This window comes from Oryctolagus cuniculus, chromosome 16 (assembly GCF_051225735.1).
Source record: "Oryctolagus cuniculus isolate XC-2025 breed Fujian yellow rabbit chromosome 16, ASM5122573v1, whole genome shotgun sequence".
Taxonomy (NCBI): Eukaryota; Metazoa; Chordata; class Mammalia; order Lagomorpha; family Leporidae; genus Oryctolagus; species Oryctolagus cuniculus.
In genome coordinates, this window is record NC_142882.1 from 88,213,175 (window position 1) to 88,230,017 (window position 16,843).

The 16,843-nt window shown below is 64.2% G+C and overlaps 2 protein-coding genes and 1 long non-coding RNA gene across 5 annotated transcripts; 1 reads left to right on the forward strand and 2 right to left on the reverse strand.

Moving 5' to 3' along the window:
* Nucleotides 1-456: 456 nt before the first annotated feature.
* On the reverse strand, nt 457-2,374 carry MYL7 (myosin light chain 7). Of its 2 annotated transcripts, none has more exons than XR_016223212.1 (7): nt 2,274-2,374; nt 2,017-2,130; nt 1,739-1,814; nt 1,501-1,605; nt 1,096-1,180; nt 932-980; nt 457-606 (listed from the first exon to the last, which is right to left on the reverse strand). XR_016223212.1 is itself a non-coding variant. In XM_070059878.2 (7 exons), the coding sequence occupies exons 1-7, from the start codon at nt 2,274-2,276 to the stop codon at nt 505-507; spliced, it is 528 nt and encodes a 175-aa protein (XP_069915979.2). In that variant the 5' UTR covers nt 2,277-2,371; the 3' UTR covers nt 457-504. The 2 variants fall into 2 exon arrangements, 1 of the variants encoding a protein (XP_069915979.2); XM_070059878.2 differs by having other exon boundaries at nt 1,102-1,180; nt 2,274-2,371.
* A 942-nt stretch (nt 2,375-3,316) lies between these two features.
* On the reverse strand, nt 3,317-15,441 carry GCK (glucokinase). 2 transcript variants are annotated; one of them, XM_070059879.2, is made up of 10 exons: nt 15,394-15,441; nt 11,596-11,758; nt 10,988-11,142; nt 10,184-10,303; nt 9,148-9,243; nt 8,971-9,070; nt 7,273-7,456; nt 6,343-6,498; nt 5,925-6,158; nt 3,317-5,832 (listed from the first exon to the last, which is right to left on the reverse strand). In XM_070059879.2, exons 1-10 carry the CDS (start codon nt 15,439-15,441, stop codon nt 5,688-5,690), a joined length of 1,401 nt encoding a protein of 466 aa, XP_069915980.2. In that variant the 3' UTR covers nt 3,317-5,687. The 2 variants fall into 2 exon arrangements, 1 of the variants encoding a protein (XP_069915980.2); XR_016223213.1 differs by lacking the exons at nt 3,317-5,832; nt 15,394-15,441 and having other exon boundaries at nt 6,022-6,158; nt 7,283-7,456; nt 10,988-13,442.
* LOC149121859 (uncharacterized) lies at nt 11,026-13,666 on the forward strand. Its single transcript, XR_016223214.1, has 2 exons — nt 11,026-11,150; nt 13,442-13,666. It is a non-coding gene; the product is annotated as an uncharacterized LOC149121859 (long non-coding RNA).
* Nucleotides 15,442-16,843: the final 1,402 nt, after the last annotated feature.

The following is a 16,843-nucleotide window of genomic DNA, read 5'->3' on the forward strand; positions in this document are numbered from 1 at the left end:
CCCTCCTCTCCAGCCCCTGGTTTCGGCAGATGGGACAGGGATAGTCCCCCCTCAACCTGTCTGACCCTGAACCCCACCACCCACGAGGCTGGAAATGTGCACCTGCTCTGGCCCCGCTCGGGTCCCTGCCTGTTTTGCAGTGAGCAGTCTGAGTGTCAAATGGGGTCCTCAGTGCCCTATACACGGAGCCCAGAAAACGGTCCCTCAGAGTGCAGGGGTAATGAGGAAAGTGGGGGGCTGTGCAGGTGGGGATCCCGGGGCCACCAGCCAGGCAGTTGGGCTGCCAGCTCAGCACCCACTGCCCATCTTCCCAGCATGGCCTCTGGGAGCTGGCAGTGCCCACCTTGTGCGCCTCCCTGGGCCTGGGGGGGCACGTTCCTCTTCTTTAAGGGGTCAGCCTGGGGAAGGGGCCCGCCCTCCCTGGGCCCTGTGAGTCCCCCAGGAGCCACACGCAGGTCTGATTCGGTAGCAGTTTATTGAGCCGAGCCCCGCGGGACGCCCGCCCTACTCCTCCTTCTCGTCCCCGTGGGTAATGATGTAGCACAGGGACTTGTAGTCGATGTTGCCGGCCAGGTCCATGGGCGTCAGGGCGAACATCTGCTCCACCTGTGGGCGGCGCCCGGCTGAGACGCGGCCCGGGGGCCACCCGCTCCGGCCCTCCGCCTTTTCAGCCCCAAGCCCCAAACCCGAGGCTGACGTTGTTCTGATGGCCGCATTGGACAGACTGGGGACGGACGGGTCTGAATGGGGGCCGGGGGTCAAGGGCCCACCCTGGCCACAGGGGTGCCCGCACCCCTGGGCACCAGCACAGAGCCTCTGGCATCTGCGCACAGCCCTGCCCAGCGCCCTCCCTCTCAGCACAGCCTGGGGCTGAGGTTAGGACAGGTCCAGGAGAAGACGCCAGGACGCGCTGAGAGCCGGGAAGCCTCACCTCGGCTGGAGAGAACTTGTCTGCCTGTGTCAGGAGAAGCTGCTTGAACCTGGGGGTGAGGGTGGGGGGTGAGCAGGGGAGAGGGGCTCCAGCAGCCCAGGGAAGCCCCCCCCCCCGCAGCCACATCACCTCCCCCCCAGGCTGCCCAGGGCGGGGCTCCTCACACTCACTCGTCTTTGTTCACCACCCCTTGGCCGCTGGGGTCGAACATGCGGAAGGCGCTCAGGATGGCTTCCTCGGGGTCCGTCCCTGGGGGCCGAGGCCGCCAGGTGAGCACCTCCTGGGCCTGCCCAGAACTCACCCAGGCGCACGGGGAACCCTCCCTGTCCCAGGGAGGTGGCGCCCCCTCCGCGTCCTCCCGAGGACTGTGGGCCAGGCCCAGGGGACTCGGGAGGGGACATTGCCGGACCCCGCATCAGCAGCAGGTGACAGTGCCCTTGGGTGCTGGGACAGAGGGTGTGCAGGGGTGGGCCCCAGATGCTCTGGGTGGGTTCCTGCGGGGTGCAGGGGTCCCTGCGGGGTGCAGGCTTGCCGTCTGGCCGAGGGAGCCCAATCTGGCCCGGGCTCACCGTTGAGCTTCTCCCCGAAGAGCGAGAGGAAGACGGTGAAGTTGATGGGGCCCTTGCCCTCCTGCAGCATGGCGTCCAGCTCCTCATCCGGGACATTCACCTTCCCTGGGCGGGGGGTGGGGGGGGTTGAGCATGAGCACAGGGACCCCGGGACCCCGGGGAAGGGCCAGGCTGCCGCTCCTACCCAGGCACGGCTGGCGGGCCAAGAGGATGGGGGGCACTGGGAGGGGGCGCGCACCGAGCTGGGAGTAGGTCTCCCTCAGGTCCGCCTTGCAGATGATGCCGTCACGGTTCTGGTCGATGCAGCTGAAGGCCTGTGAGGAAGGGGCCTTCAGCGGGGGCAGCCAGCCCAGGGGAGGGGGAGGGGGAGAGGCTGAGGGGGCAGCCAGCCCAGGGGAGGGGGAAGGGGAGAGGCTGGGGGGCCACAGAGCAGGGGGCATGTACGGCAGAGGTAAGGGCGCCCAGTCGGGGCTGAGGATGCTGGCGGTGTTGCCACCGGGAGGGGCGGACACTCACTTCCTTGAACTCCTGGATCTGAGCTTGCTCAAACATGGAGAAGACATTGGAGGAGCCGCGATGGGCCTGCTTGGTGGCTGCGGCCTTGCCCCGGGTCCCTGCCTTCCTGCTGGCCTGCAACACCGTGGGTGGGGAGGGGTCCCCTCCCCAGCTCTGCAAAGTGCCCCCTTGCCCCGCACACACTCCCAGGAGAACCCCCACCACCACACACACCCCTGGGCCCAACACAGGGCTCCCTGGCTCTACCCTGGACTCACCATCCTGATGCACAGCCTGGCTGCTTCCTGCCACAGGGCCCAGCCCCCTTTATGTCTCAGCCTTATCACCTGGAGCTCCAAAAAAGGCAAGGACGGGAGACAGGCCCAAACTTGGCAGCTGGGGCTGGGTGAGGACGAGGGGCCAGCATGCAGATTCCAGCCACATTCCTGGAGCCCTTCACCTCCGTCCACCCCGCAGGGCCAGGCCCCATGGCCCTGAGCAGAGTGGCTCCTGGCTCTCACCACTCCAGCTGGTGAAGGAGGGGCCCCGTCACCCAACCTGGCCACCCCTCGGGCAGGTGCAGCGCAGCCCCTGGCCAGCCAGATAGGACAGCTGGGCGATGGCCAGTCACAGGCCCTCTGAGAGGCTCAGGGGGCATGGGGGGTTCTGAGGAGGGTCTCTGGCTCGAGATCCTCAGGGAGTCCCAGCGGTCTTGGCGAAGACCCTTGGCTCTGACGCCCCGCCCCTTTGATCAAGGGATAGAAGGCGGCCCCAAGTTGGACACCTGGGCCTGGTTTGGGAGCTGCCCACCTCACATGGCCTGCCCTGCAGGGCGCCTCTTTGTATTCATTTCCATCTTGCTGTTCCCCCAAGCTCTATCTCAACTCTGATAGGCAGGGAGGGGGGCGTGCTGAAGACACACTTCCCACCTGCCTGGTGACTGATGAGTTGGCCCACCCGTCCTGGTGAACGTCCGTACCCTGGGGCCAGGCGCGGGCCTGTGTGACGCTGTTTGCACAAAGATGTGCAGCACAGACCTAGACCCCAGGCATCCCCTGGGCCCTCTCGGTGGCATCCCAGAGCCCTTGGGTGGAGCTGGACTGTGGGGCACGGGGCCCAGCACCCTCTGCTGGAAGGGGCAGTCTGGAGGCGGCAGGTGGTCCCTGGTGGGGAGAACGCAGAGCCTGCACCCCTCAGGCCCTGGCCCCCTTCTGTGTGTTGAGTGCTTGTATATTGAGTTTCGTAACACTTCCATTACTGGCTGCAAATGACGGTCACTTCATTCAGATCTGTAACCCACCCACCCACCCACCCAGGAGTCTTTTTATTTTTTTTAAAAAATAAGATTTATTCATTATACATTTGAAAGGCAGAGAGACAGGGAAAAGGAGGGGAGGGGAGGGAGAGAGAGATCTTCCATCTGCCAACTCAGTCCCCAAATGGCCACAACAGCCAGGTCTGAGCCAGGTAAAACCAGGCGCCTTGGGGCTGCCGCTGTGGCATAGTGGGTGAAGCCGCCGCCTGCAGTGCCGGCATCCGATATGGGCGCTGGTTCGAGGCCCGGCTGCTCCACTTCTGATCCAGCTCTCTGCTGTGGCCTGGGAAAGCAGTAGAAGATGGCCCAAGTCCTTGGACCCCTGCACCCATGTGGGAGACCTGGAAGAAGTTCCTGGCTCCTGGCTTCGAATCGGCACAGCTCTGGCCATTGCAGCCAATTGGTGAGTGAACCAGCACATGGAAGACCTCTCTCTCTCTCTCTCTCTCTCTCTCTCTGCCTCTCCTTCTCTCTGTGTAACTCTTTCAAGTAAATAAATAAATCTTTAAAAAAAAAAAAAAAAAACCAGGAGCCTGGAACTCCATCTGGGTCTCCCACATGGGTGGCAGGGCCAAAGCACTTGGGCCATCATCCACCGCCTTCCCACACACTTTAGCAGGAAGCTGGATGGAAAGCAGAGTAGCTGGGACTTGAACCGGCGCTCCCCATACATGGGATACCGGTGTCACAAGCAGGGGCTCACCCACGTGCCTCAGTGTGGGCCCTCACCCCTGAATCTTTGCAGGTCAACACGGTGCCTCAAACTGTCACACAAAGGAGAAAGAAACGGCCATTGACATAAAAATGTGTTCTGATATGTGAATGTTCCAATGTGAGCACGTTTCGTCCTGATGAGCTAACCGGATGTTTGCACCAACTTAAATGAGTGAGACTCCAAGAAGGAAGATAATCCAAGTAATTCCACATGAGAAATACCAGAAAACAGGACGAGGAAAACGTAACATAGAGATGGCCATTGGGGGGCCCACGCTCTGGTGCAGTGGATAAAGCCTCTGCCTGCGATGCCAGCATCCCTCATGGGCGCTGGCTCGAGTCCTGGCTGCTCCTCTTCCAATCCAATTCCCTAAAGCGCCTGGGAAGGCAGTGGAGCATGGCCCAAGTGCTTAGGCCCCCGCCACCCATGTGGGAGACCGGAAGAAGTTCCTGGTTCCTGGCTTTGACCTGGCCCAGCCCCAGCCATTGTGGCCATTTGGAGGGTGAATCAGTGGATGGAAGATCTCTCTCTGTCTAACTCTGCCTTTTAAATTAAATAAATCACTAAAAAAAAAAAAAAAGACAGTGCCTGGTGTCTCACAGCAGCCTCCGCGGGGACTTGGAAATTGTGACGATTCGGATCCCAGCCCCCCTCAGTGCTCTGAGGGGCCAGACCCCGCTGAGCAGAGCAGCGCCTGGCCGGGTGCTCCCCCTCCTGCCCGCAGGGCCGCCGGCACCTCTGAGCCCACGCGGGGGGCGGCTGGCCTGCCGCTCTTCACACGCCTCAGAGGGACACACAGGGCCGGCCAGCGCGTCCGAGGGTGCGCAGTGTCTCTTCACACGCTGTCCCCAGGTCCTTGTGCACAAAGATCGGTGGCCAGACCACGGTCACATCTTTTACATTTTTAATTAAAAACCCCACAGTCCCAGGGTGGGCATGGAGAGGGTGGGTGGCTCTGGAGAGGGGCCTGGGTAGCCCTGGGGTGTGGCAATGCTGCAGGGGTTCTTCCTGCGCTGGCCTGTGGAGACTGACGGTGCCACTGCCCGCGGGTCCAGTCCAGAACTCCGGGTGCTCGGGCACTGGGGGTGGGCGGCCCCCTGTGTGGCTCCCCCAGCATCTGAAGCCACAGGCAGGAATTCAGCCAGTCCTGGGGTCACCCTGCTGGCCGGTCTGCTCCCACCCAGCAACTGGATCTGCCTCCCACGCGGTAAGTTCCCAGGGGAGCCCAACCAGGCCCAGCGTGGGAGGCAGGCCGTGTGGAAATGAGTGCCCAGCGCCCTTGGGGTGCTGGGTTCCCACAGGAAAGGCCTGCGGCGTTGGGAGTGTCTGTCCCTGTCCCTGTCCTGCCCAGCTCCCACCCCGCCAGTGCCCTGGGGCTGTCCCTCCAACCGACTCCGCCAACAGACTTGTGCTCCGACCCCCAGGGCTCTCTCCCAATTCCAGGGGTACAGTGGGTGGGGAGGCATCTGGGGTCCTCTCGAGCCCGGGCCCCCTGGCCAGCTGAGCTGGAGCCCCTGTTGGGAGCGCCGTCTGGGAGCCGGGTCCGCCCCGCGCGCGCGCCGATCTTACTGGCCCGGGCCCCCTGGCCGCCGAGCTGGGAGCCCCTGTGGGGAGCGCCGTCCCCGTGGAGCCAGGTCCGCCCCGCGCGCGCCGCCGCCGCTCTCACTGGGCCAGCATGCAGGCCTTCTTGCAGGCCACGGCCGAGACCAGCGCGGCACCCCGGCCGCTGCCTTCCTCCGACTCGATGAAGGTGATCTCGCAGCTGGGCGTCAGCCTGCGCACGCTGGCGTGGAACCGCTCCTTGAAGCTGCGCGGGGGTTGGGGTGGGGGTAAGCGGGGCTTCGTGGCTCCCAGCGCGCTCCAGACCGGCCCCGGCCATCCCCAGGCGGGGGGGCTCACCTGGGGTGCAGCTTGTACACCGAGCCGTCCACGCCCACCGTGATGCGCATCACGTCCATGCCACGGCTCTCGCGCATGCGGTTGATGACGCCCGCCAGCCCGGCCGAGCACATGTGCGCGGCGCGCGTGGACACGCTCTCGCAGGCGCGCCGCACGATGTCGCAGTCGGCGGCCGAGGGCCGCAGCCCCAGCGTGCTCAGGATGTTGTAGGTCTGCTTGCGGTCCCCGGAGTCGCTGCGGGGGCGGGAGGGCCACTGAGGGTCGGTCGGCGCCCGGCCAGCCCAGCACTGTGTTTGGGGCTTGGTTCGCTGGAGACCAGCGGCCTCCTGCCCAGGACAGGTCCCTCTGAGACCGGGTCTCTGCCGCGCCGGCCGGCCCGGGGCGCCGGACCCCTGAGCCCCACCCGCCCTGCACGCACCTCTCCACCTGGGACACAAAGCGCGTCTCGAAGGCGCCGCGCGTGCGCAGCTGCTCCGAGGCCTCGCCGTGGAACAGCAGGTTCTCGTCCACCAGCTTCAGCAGCAGGAGCCGCACCAGCTCGCCCATGTACTTGCCGCCGATGAGCTTTTCGTACCTGGACACCGGGCCCCCGGTCACACATCCCCGTGCTGGAGGCCCCCACTGCCCTGCACCCACGGGTCACCAGGAGGCCGCGTGGCAGCGCCGGGAGCCTCCAGGGTTCTGCTCCACTCGTTTCAACCCTGGTTTTAGGAGCTTGGGGCACTGGGGACCTCCGTGGTCAGACAGGCCAGGGGCTCCCTGGCCCCTCTGAGGCCTCCTGCGGGGGCTGGGACATCCGTCCTCCCACAGCCTCCCAGGCTGCAGTGGAAACCACGGCCCAGGCGGTGAACGCCTTGCCAAAGGTGCTGGCGTGGTCGCCGTGAGCTCTGAGGCCCTGTGTCTCGCTGCAATGCTGCTGACCTAACAGAGGTCCATCAACGTGCTGCAGGAAGCAAAGGCCTCTGGGCAGCCCTGGCAGGAGCGGGTGTCTGACTCGAGGCAGCTGTGGCTCAGGACCCAGCCCCGGCTTCCCAGCCTGTGTCCTGCAGCCTACAGCATCCACAGACCACTGCTGTCCAGCCTGTGGCTGCCGACAACCTGCACTGTGCCTGGGTGACCCTTGGGGAGGGAGAAGCCACCCCATCTGACCACAGCTGTGGCTAAGTCCACATCTGCCTGTTCCGCAGCCGCAGGGGCCAGGGCGGGGACCGAGTGCCAGGCAGGGAGGCATCTGCCCTCTGCTCTCCCCAGAGCTGATCGAGAACGAGCCCGTTAACTGCGAGGCCGGGCGCCCATCTGCTGCGCCCCGGCGCGAGCAGCCCAGAGCCGGGCGGGGGCGCGTCCTTACAGCTGCTGACCGGGGTTCGCGGAGCTCTCGTCCACCATGCGGTCGTACTCCAGCAGGAACTCGTCCAGCTCGCCCGAGTCCCCGAAGGCGCCCCACTCGGTGTTGACGCACATGCGGCCCTCGTCGCCCTCCACCAGCTCCACGTTCTGCATCTCCTCCATGTAGCAGGCGTTGCAGCCAGTGCCTGGGGCGGGGGGGGGGGCAGGGGTCAGCCCCCGCTGGGGAGAGGCGCCTCCTGAGGAGTTTCCCCCCACACACCGCAGGAAGCTTCCCTAGTCACCCCCACCCGCGGCCTCCCACGCCTGGGTGAAGGGTCTTCCCGCACTGCCTGGCGCAGCAGAGGAGCGCCAGGGGCTACAGGGCTGGGCTGGCTGCGTGACCCTGGCTGGAGGGGCCGGTCTTGGGGGTGTGCTCTCCCCTAAGGGCAACAGTGACACTGTCTTTGCTCCTTGCTGGCTGGTTGGGAGGCCAGAAGGAAACTGACAAGTGTGTCTCCAGTGAGAGATGGCTTGCGGCGTCAGGTTGTGTCTGTGTACCGCCTGTGTTTTCTGGTACTTTCCATGCCCCTGTTTGAGTGTCTGTCCTGGACAGTGTTTGGGGGGTGCCCCAAAATGAACAAGGTCCCGGGTGAGCCTTGGAGCAGCGCTTGCTGCAGAATTTGTCCCGTGTGGGCCCTGGGCCAAGTCAAAGTGCGGAGTCCTGGTGCGTGAGTTAGGACGCGCTTCAGCGGGGAAGCAGCGGCGACAGGCAGGGGGAGGAGACTGCCCGGGCTGCACGCTCGGTGGCTACAAGCCACCCAGTGATCCAGCCTTTGACGTGACTTCTCCCAGCTTCTGGACCTTGGTCATTGTTCCTGACACAGTTTTAAGCACTGAGCACCACATTTGTGGACAGCTGTGAGCTGCTGGCCGCCCGTGCTGCCTCTGCCCTGGGTGAGTGCAGCCAGCAGACACCTGCGACCCCCCCCCCCGCGCCCCGGCTGAGTTTCCCTGGGCAGGTGTCTGAGGGCCTCAGGCAGCTGTGGAGGAGGGGCAGGGGGCTAGGGTGGGGGCTGGGGCTCCCCATCAGAATGGTGAGCGTGGAGGTAAAAGACAGGAAGCAAGGAGAGACGAGTGAGGTCAGGCTGGAGCTGGAACCCGGTGTGTGTGTTTCGAGTTTGCATGCCTGTGCCTCTGTGCTATTTCGGGGCATGTAATTACAGACAGAAGGGAGGCAGGAGCACAAACAGGGGCCTTTCAGACTCCCCGGGGACACAGACCCGGAACACTCACTTCCTGGGTGACCAGGGCCTGGAATCCAGAAAAACACCCAAGCCTGTGTGTGTTGCACACAGCGGAGCCAATTGGACCGCCCCTCAGAGAGCCTCTTGGAGCCAGCCCCGGGACTTCTCAGAAAGGCTTGAGAGACTGGGAGGCTCCTGCGCGGGGAGGGGCCTGGGTGGGTTCTCAGCAGGACCTGGGGCTGGGGCCGGGACGGCAGAGCTGGGGGCGTGTGGGGGGCAGGGAGGGTGGGCAGGAGAGGGGGTCGTGGGAAGGGTCGGAGAGGGGCTGGGGCAGGCCCACAGTAGAACCTTCCAGGAAGGGATGGCGCCACCATTGCTATCCTCTCCCGCTTGGACAGTCCTTCCGGTCTGATCTGTTTACAGGACGCGGTGTTCCGGCCCCAGCCAGAAGGGAGTCCTGCAGGTGGGAGCCTTACCCACGATCATGCCGACCTCGCACTGGCGGTCTTCGTAGTAGCAGGAGATCATGGTGGCCACCGTGTCGTTCACCATGGCCACCACGTCCATCTCAAAGTCCTGCGGAGAAGCACGGAGGCCGTGTCGGGGCCGGGGTCAGAGGCCAGCCTGGGCGGGGCTGCGGGCTGGGAGCTCACCCCTCTGCGCTTGATGGCATCTCGCAGGAGCCCCACGATGTTGTTCCCTTCCGCCCCCGAGGCCTTGAAGCCCTTGGTCCAGTTGAGGAGGATGCCCTGTGGGGAGAGGACGCTGGCCAGGGACCTTCGGCCCTTCCCGGGCCTGTCTGGGCCACAGGGTCACGCACCCCCTTTCCAGACGAAGAAAGGAGCGGGGTGTGCCCGAATATCTCGGATTTCTGCAGGGCTGGGTTCCAGCCCCCTTGAAAAGGTTTGTGCTGCAAAGCCCAGAGAGGGGGCAGGTCCCCAGCCGAGCAGCCCTGGCTCCCGCTGGGGCCCCTCTCCTGCCGCTGCCCACAGACGCATCACCTGGCCTGGCCCCCTGCCTCTCTCCAGGGACTGGGGTGTGGCGGAGCCGTGGGCTGTTGCTGCCACCAGCTGTCACCTGGCCCTGTTTCTGACCCAGAGGAGACATTTCATTTCTCTGAAAGGCAGGCCGACAGAGCTCTCCCAGCTGCAGGCCCAAGCCAGGAGCCAGGAACTCAGTCTGGCTCTCCCGCGTGGTGGCAGGGAGCCAACTACTTGAGCCATCACCACTGCCTCCCAGCGTGTGAATCAGCAGGAAGGGGGATCAGGAGCAGCGTGGAGACTCAGGATGGGGCATGCTAAGACCCTGCCACGCATGTGTTCGTAGTTTACCTGTGGAGCGCTAACTGGCTGGCTGACTTGCAGGCTTGTGGCAGGGTGGGGGACACGTGGTGATGACTCCGCCGGGGCAGTGTGCCGTCCTGAGGGTCCGTGGGCAGCTGGAGCCCCTCCCCACCCTGGGCAGCCCTGCAGCTCCTTATCCCAGAGGGCGCTTCCGGGTGCCAGCAGGGGATCGGGTGATGGGTGCATGTACACGCTCCGGGTGTGTGGGGCTCAGGCACCAGGGAGTCGGCTGGCGAGCTGCCTGTTTTCCGAAGCCCCACTCTGCCTCCTGGACCCGGGCTCTCCCTGCACGGGGCGGGGGCGGGGACGCCCAAGTCAGCGGAGGGAGAGTGCTTGCGGCCCCCACCTTGTCGATGTCTTCGTGCCGCACAGGAAAGGAGAAGGTGAAACCCAGTGGCAGCTTCTTGTGCTTCAGCTGGTGCTTGTCCAGGAAGTCGGAGATGCACTCGGAGATGTAGTCGAAGAGCTGCAGGACGAGCCCGGGGCTGGCCTCCGGCTGCTGTGCGCGGCCACCCTCCTGCCCTCCCCTGGTCAGCCGCCGCTGTGGGGCTCAGGTCCCAAGTCTCCCCAGAGCCCTGCTGATGCACCCCCCCCCCCCCCCCCGCCGCCAGCCGGGCCCTATGAGCTCCAGCTCGGGCCTGGGCTATCGTCCTGCGAGACTCTGATGGCGGCACACCCCACGCCCCTAACTGACTTCTGCCACCGCTGGTACTTCCAGTGTCCTGGCTGTCCTGCCTCTGCTGAAGGCCACTGCGGCCTCCTTGCCCCATCGTGGTCCTGTCCACACTGGGCACTGCTCAGAGCTGTCTGGTGGACCAAGCTCCCTGCTGAGCACCAGGGCCCAGGGAGGTGTCCCCGTCATCCCCTCCCTTCTTGATTCACGCCCGATTCCAGCAGACAGCAAGCTACAAGTGCGGGGGGCGCAGCCTTCTGCCTCGGAACCCTGTGTCCTAGAACCCGACAGCCTCTGCCAGGCTGGGGCTGGGGGCTCTGGCTTTGCTGCCTCCCCCAGGGCTCATTCTGCTCCACGGGCCTTGCTTCCTGGCAGGCCTCGGGCGGTGATAGGGGGGCGCTGCTGTTGGGACCAGCCGAGCCTGCCTGGGCTCCTGAGAGCCCACTCACCCCCTGGCCCCGCCCCCCGGCCGCTCACCATCTCAGCGGTGCCGGTCATGGCGTCCTCAGGGATGGAGTACATCTGGTGCTTGGTCTTCACGCTCCACTGCCCCTCCTCGCCCTCCCCCACCTTCACCAGCATCACCCGGAAGTTGGTGCCACCCAGGTCCAGGGAGAGGAAGTCCCCGACTTCTGCAGAGGTGAGAGATAGCCTCAGCTCACCACGCTGCCTGGGGGTGGCAGGAGAGCTGGGCGGGGCTGCCGGCCACTCAGGCCAGTTGTGGGAGGGGCCGAAGGTGACCTGAGGAACCCGTGGGAAACCCCTGCCCTGGAGCGGCGGAGGAACTAGAACAACAGGCAGACCCATGGCTGGGCAGGGCTCTCCCAAGTGACCATGTGGAAAAGGCCCTGGTTACGAGATGAAGAAAGCTGGTGTCCCTGGGGACTGGTGGCTCCATGGTGGACCGGGGCACCCCAGGACTGGACCAGAGGAGCCAGGCTGAGCACTCCTGCTTCCCAGGAGACTGCCCCAGGCTCACCGGGAACAGCAGGGCCTTGGGAAGGCCTGGGTGCTGCTGTGGGCTGGGCGTGACTGACGGCTGCTGGGGGCGGGGAGCCAGTCCCCCGCGGGCCTGCCCCGCGTACCCGAGCCTTCCGGGGTGGAGCGCACGTAGGTGGGTAGCATCTTCACGCTGGCCTCCTCGTGGGTCTCCAGCCGCAGGCCTCGGTCCATCTCCTTCTGCATGCGCCGCATCACCTTCTTCAGGTCCTCCTCGTGCAGCTGGAATTCCGCCAGGATCTGCTCCACCTGCGGGGCGGGGGGGGACCCGCTGTCGCCAGGTGCATCCCGCACACCCGGGGTCTCCCTGTCCTCTGACCCCGGGTCTGAGCAGAGCTAAGTTAGACAAGTTCCGTGCAGGCCCTCAGCATGCAGCCAGAGTGTGCTGGGGTGTGTGTGTGGCAGGGGCGGGGCTTTGGTCCTGAGGATGTCTCTGTGGCCCTGTCTCCTCACCCCTCAGACTGGGGCAAGGGGAGGTGGAGGCAGGGCTGGGCGGCAGGCAGTGGCATCACTGTGTAGCCTGCTCCTAGGACCCGTGGCAGGAGATCCTCCAGCCAGCCCGTGTCAGAGGGTACTCCAGGGCTCTTAGGAGTGACCTTGACGCCTCCGGGGTGTCTGGCTCCCAAAGCAGGGCCCTCCAGAGCAGAGGCTGTGGGCCACACAGGAGGCAGGTCTGCATGTGTGGGGGTCTGCACATGCAGCTCCTGTGTGCGTGGATGGCCTGCAGTGTGGCCACCCCCGCCCCCAGTGGCGTGACGACAGGCAGGGTGCAGCCTCGGCTTAGCCCACGCATCCCCAGTGAACTGGACCCTGAGGTGGACAGCCACATGCCTGTGGCCTCACACCCAGCTGTGGAGAGCAGGTCCCAGTGACACACTGGTTATCCTGGGCAGCAGCACGAATCACCCTAAAGCTTTAATTCTGAACCAAGAAGGAGACAGAAAGGCACCGGGTAAATGCTGTGGGTCTGATCTCTGCAAAAGCCCCCATTCGGGGCCAGGTTTAGCTTCGTGGCTAACAGGCCCAAGTCTCGTATCCGAGTGCCTGGACTGGAGACTTGGCTCTGGCTCCTGACCCCAGCTTCCTGCCAGTGCAGAATCTGGGAGGCAGAGCGACTGAGTTCCTGCAACCCACGGGGAGATCTGGATCGAGCTCCTGGGTCCCGGCTTTGGTCCAGCTCAGCCGTGTTGTTGAGGGCATTTGGAAGTGGAGCAGTGAGGGAATGGACCAGTGGAGGGGAGCCTCTATGTCTCTCTCTGCCTCTCCAACAAATATAAATTTATTTTATTGCTATTATTTTTTACTAAAGCTCACACTCTGTGCTACACACACTCTGAATTCCAGCCAGGAGGCACCACCGCCACTTGCCCTCTTCCTTGGTTTTCAGAACCCAGATTTTGTTGGGGGTGGGGGCCAGTCGCACATTAAGCCGTGATGGGCTAAGCCAAGCACTGCAGTCCGGTGATGGGTTTAGAGGTGGGCGTGCGGCCTGGTTCCGGTCACTGACAGGTGAAGCGAAGCCTGACTTTTCCAGGGCAAAGGAAAGCGCCAGTGCCCCTGAATGTGTGAGGGCAGCTTTCTGTTCTACGTGTAGAGGTGATGACCATAGGATTTGTCAGCCGGCTTCCCACCACGAGCAGACAGGCTGCGGCGGGGTGGGGAGCTGTTCACTTCCAATAGCAGAAGAGAGACGGATGCCAGACCCCCACCTCCACATGCCGGCCACGGAGCAAATACCACCCACCCACCACACCATGGGTAGTGGCTTCTGTTTCCTGCAGCCCAAACCATTCTGAACAGATACCAATCCTTGGTCAAGAACCACTTTTCTTGGGGCTGGCACTGTGGCGTAGTGGGTAAAGCCACTGCCTGCAGTGCCGGCATCCCATATGGGCACCGGTTCGAGTCCCAGCTGTTCCACTTCTGATCCAGCTCTCTGCTATGAAAGCAGTAGAAGATGGCCTAAGTCATTGGGCCCCTCCACCCACATGGGAGACCCAGAAGAAGCTCCTGGCTCCTGGCTTCGGATTGGTGCAGCTCCAGCTGTTGCAGCCATTTGGGGAGTGAACAGCAGATTGAAGACCTTTCTCTCTGCCTCTCCTTCTCTCTCTGTGTAACTCTTTCAAATAAATAAATAAATCTTAGGAAAAAAAAAAAGAACCACTTTTCCTAATGATGCCCTGCACATAACATGTAAACCCCGAAAGGAAAGGGGCTGGCATGCTGTGATAAAAGACGGAAACTAACAGCCAGGATGGCTGAGCACTGGCTGTTCTCAGCCCAGGGTGAGAGGTGGGAGTGTGGCCCGTACCGTCCCTGTGGGACGCACCCCGCAGGTGTCCCAGTGCACTCTGGAACGGCCCAGGCCATCAAAGGTCCCCAGCTGCAGCCCGTGCCTCCTCTGTCCTTCCCACCCCTGCCCATGCAGTCTGTGCCGAGAGCTGGCGAGCGAGATGACTCACACCCGCTGCACCCGTCACACGCCCGGTGTGGGCTGGAGCTTTCCCAAAGCAGGGGCACAGGTACACACAACCAACACGATGTGGCTGGGGCCGGGCTCTTCTCCCGGGACGCACTTGTTCAGAGACCTGACCATGGGCTTTGAATACAGTGATGCTGACCCCGTTAGCTTCCCCAGCAGCCTGGGAAATGCGGGTTCTGCGAACCCCAGGGAGCTGCTGATTACCCAAGTGTGTCCCTGGGAGAACACAGCACCCACAGCCTGGCCTGCCCAGCCCTGGGACACCCAGGCTTCTCCTGCTGACCTTGCCCAAGGTCACATAATCAAGACCCAGGGCACAACCAAGGCTGCCTGAGGCCCTGAGATCCCCTACTGCGGGCGGATGCTGACTGCACGTGTGTGGGGCCCAGGAGACCAGCAGCGGGCCCCATTCCCAGGAGTGGCGGGAAGAATGGAGTCACACCCTGGGCAGCTGGGTGATGAGGAAGGCAGGCAGGGGCAGAGGCTGAGCCCTGGGGCCAGGCAGTCCCATGTGCTAGAAGGGGTGGAAGGCTGGGGCAGCTTTGGCGGCACATGGGGGCAGTCAGGATGTCGTGAGGCACAGCGAGTCTGGAGGGAGCACAGCGAGTTGGCTTGCGACAGACTGAGGCTTGGACTGGCGGTGGAAGCGTTTGGGAAGACCCCTGGGGCTGGAGGGTGGACTTGCTCCCGGCCGTGCCATGTCTGCCCGCCCTGGCTCAGTGGCTGCTGGCTCCAGGAGGCCAGGGCACAGGGAGCACATCTGAAAGCTGCCAGTAGGGAGACAACCTTGGGACCACAGGCCAGGGTGAGGTCACTGCTGTGTCCAGGTTGGGGGGAGCAGTGCTGGGCAGGCAGGGCTGCCATGGCAGGACTCATGTCTGCCTCACACCATGAGCAGGACCTGGAGACCCTTCCCCAGAGCGCAGTGAACAGGCAGGACGCTGAGGGCCACGCTCCACAGATGACGAGGCCGAGGTTGGCCCAACACTGGGACAGGCGGCCTAGGAGGCCCACGGAGGCACCACGGGCCCTAAAGGACATGGCCAAGGGCCACATGTCCAGCTACAGCTCTGGCCTTGGGTGGCTGTGGACAGTAGGAGTGACCCTGGGCTGCCCACTGTCTCCTGAGAGCAAGATGGCATAGGATCTTCATGCTGCCTGACCGTGGAGCCAGGCTGGGCAGTCTGGACCCCAGGACTGCCCTAGCAGCTGCACCGTAGGTGGCCACAGCTAGCAAGGGATGGTGGGGAGAGTGGCCAGCTCGGGTACCGCTACCTTTGCCAGGACTCCCATTGGCACAGGGGTCCAGTGCCTGCTCGCCACCCCCAGACCCCAATCTAGAATCTGTAAAACCCATGTGCTGCCCACACCAGGGTCCCTTGGGCTGTGGGGGGGTCCTTACCAGACTCGTGGCTGTCTGGGCCTGCCTCCTTGTGGCTTCCATGGTCATATCCCAGGGTGCAAGGAGAAGGAGGCTTTGGGGGAAATGGAGACACTCCCGCCTGCTGAGGCTGGAGCACAGTGGTAGCCCTGTAGCCTGCGGCTGCCTGTACAAGCAAGGTCTGGCCCAGAGTCACCTAGGGCGGGCAGCCTGGGGCTTCTGCACTGAGGGCCAGCAGGTGGCTGCTGAAATAGGCTGCCCGCTGCCACAGGGCCAGGGGCAGGACCGGAAGGGCAGAGAGGCCGCTCAGGGTCAAAGTGGACAGGACATGGGGCAGGCCCGGGGCAGGCTGTGCGCCCTCTGAGCACAGGTCGGGAGGGACTGTCGGCAGCCCCGCCGCCCTCTACCTCTTGTGAGGGTAGGGCATCTCCAGGCTGCCCTGGGGCTGGGGTGCTCAGAGAGAGGCTCGCAGACGGGTGTCCTGAGGGACCCAGCCGGTGCCGGTGCCGGTGCCCGTGCCCGTGCCTGGTGGCCCTGCATCTGCACAGAGCTCATGTGCCTTTCCTACACCAGAGACCTGCATGGTGCGTGGGTGATGAGGGTGGGCCAGTGGCTGAGAGCCAGGTCCAAGGCTTTTGCAGGAAGGACCTGGCCCTGAGCGTGGTGGGGCTGGAAAAGAGGAACACAGGACCCAGGGGCGCCTGATGCTCAGGGCAGCCAGCAGGGACCCGAGGGCAGCAGGGCCCTCAGCCCACCAGCACCCGGCCAGCCGCTGGCTCCGGACTACTGCAGGAGCTGCAGGCAGGGGCAAGTCCCCGGGACACCCAGATGCCCCCTAAGTAGCAGCACACGCTGCAGCTGACACTCTGCCATCATTCACTGTGGCCCTGCCTCCGAATGCCTCAATCCAAAAGCCAAACAGGAAGGAGGGCAGGTCTGAGGTTTTGTGTCTGCCGAGCCCAGGCCTGGGGCTCCATTTGGGTGTACATATCCTGGGGGCAGGCGGCATCTTCCCAGGCCCCAGCCTGGGCTCGCTCAGGAGTGACCCTGACATGGCCTGCACCAGCTGGTCCTTGCCAAGCTCTGCTAAAAATAGCCCGAGCTGAAGGTGGTTCCGGGTCCACAGGTCCCTTGTCGGCACGCCAGGCTCTCCCGCCAATGGCGAGGTGCTCACCCCTGAGGAAGCCCTTGACACGATTGATCCCTTTCCCAAAATAGAGCAGAGACGGCCTCACCAGATCCCGTGTGACAGGCCACGATGCCCACCCCTGGCTCCCAGCCTCTGTTTGCTCGTGGGGGTGGGCTTATGCCAGGGTTGGTGTTGGGGCCGCTTTCGGGACCAGCCAGGCCAAGCATGCGCCAAGCCGGCACCACGCCGGCCTGGTGCACAGCGCGGGTCAGGAGGACCTACACCCTGCAGCCCCGTTCACGGGGAGATGGGCGCACAGGCGCGGACGGAACAGGCGTGGCT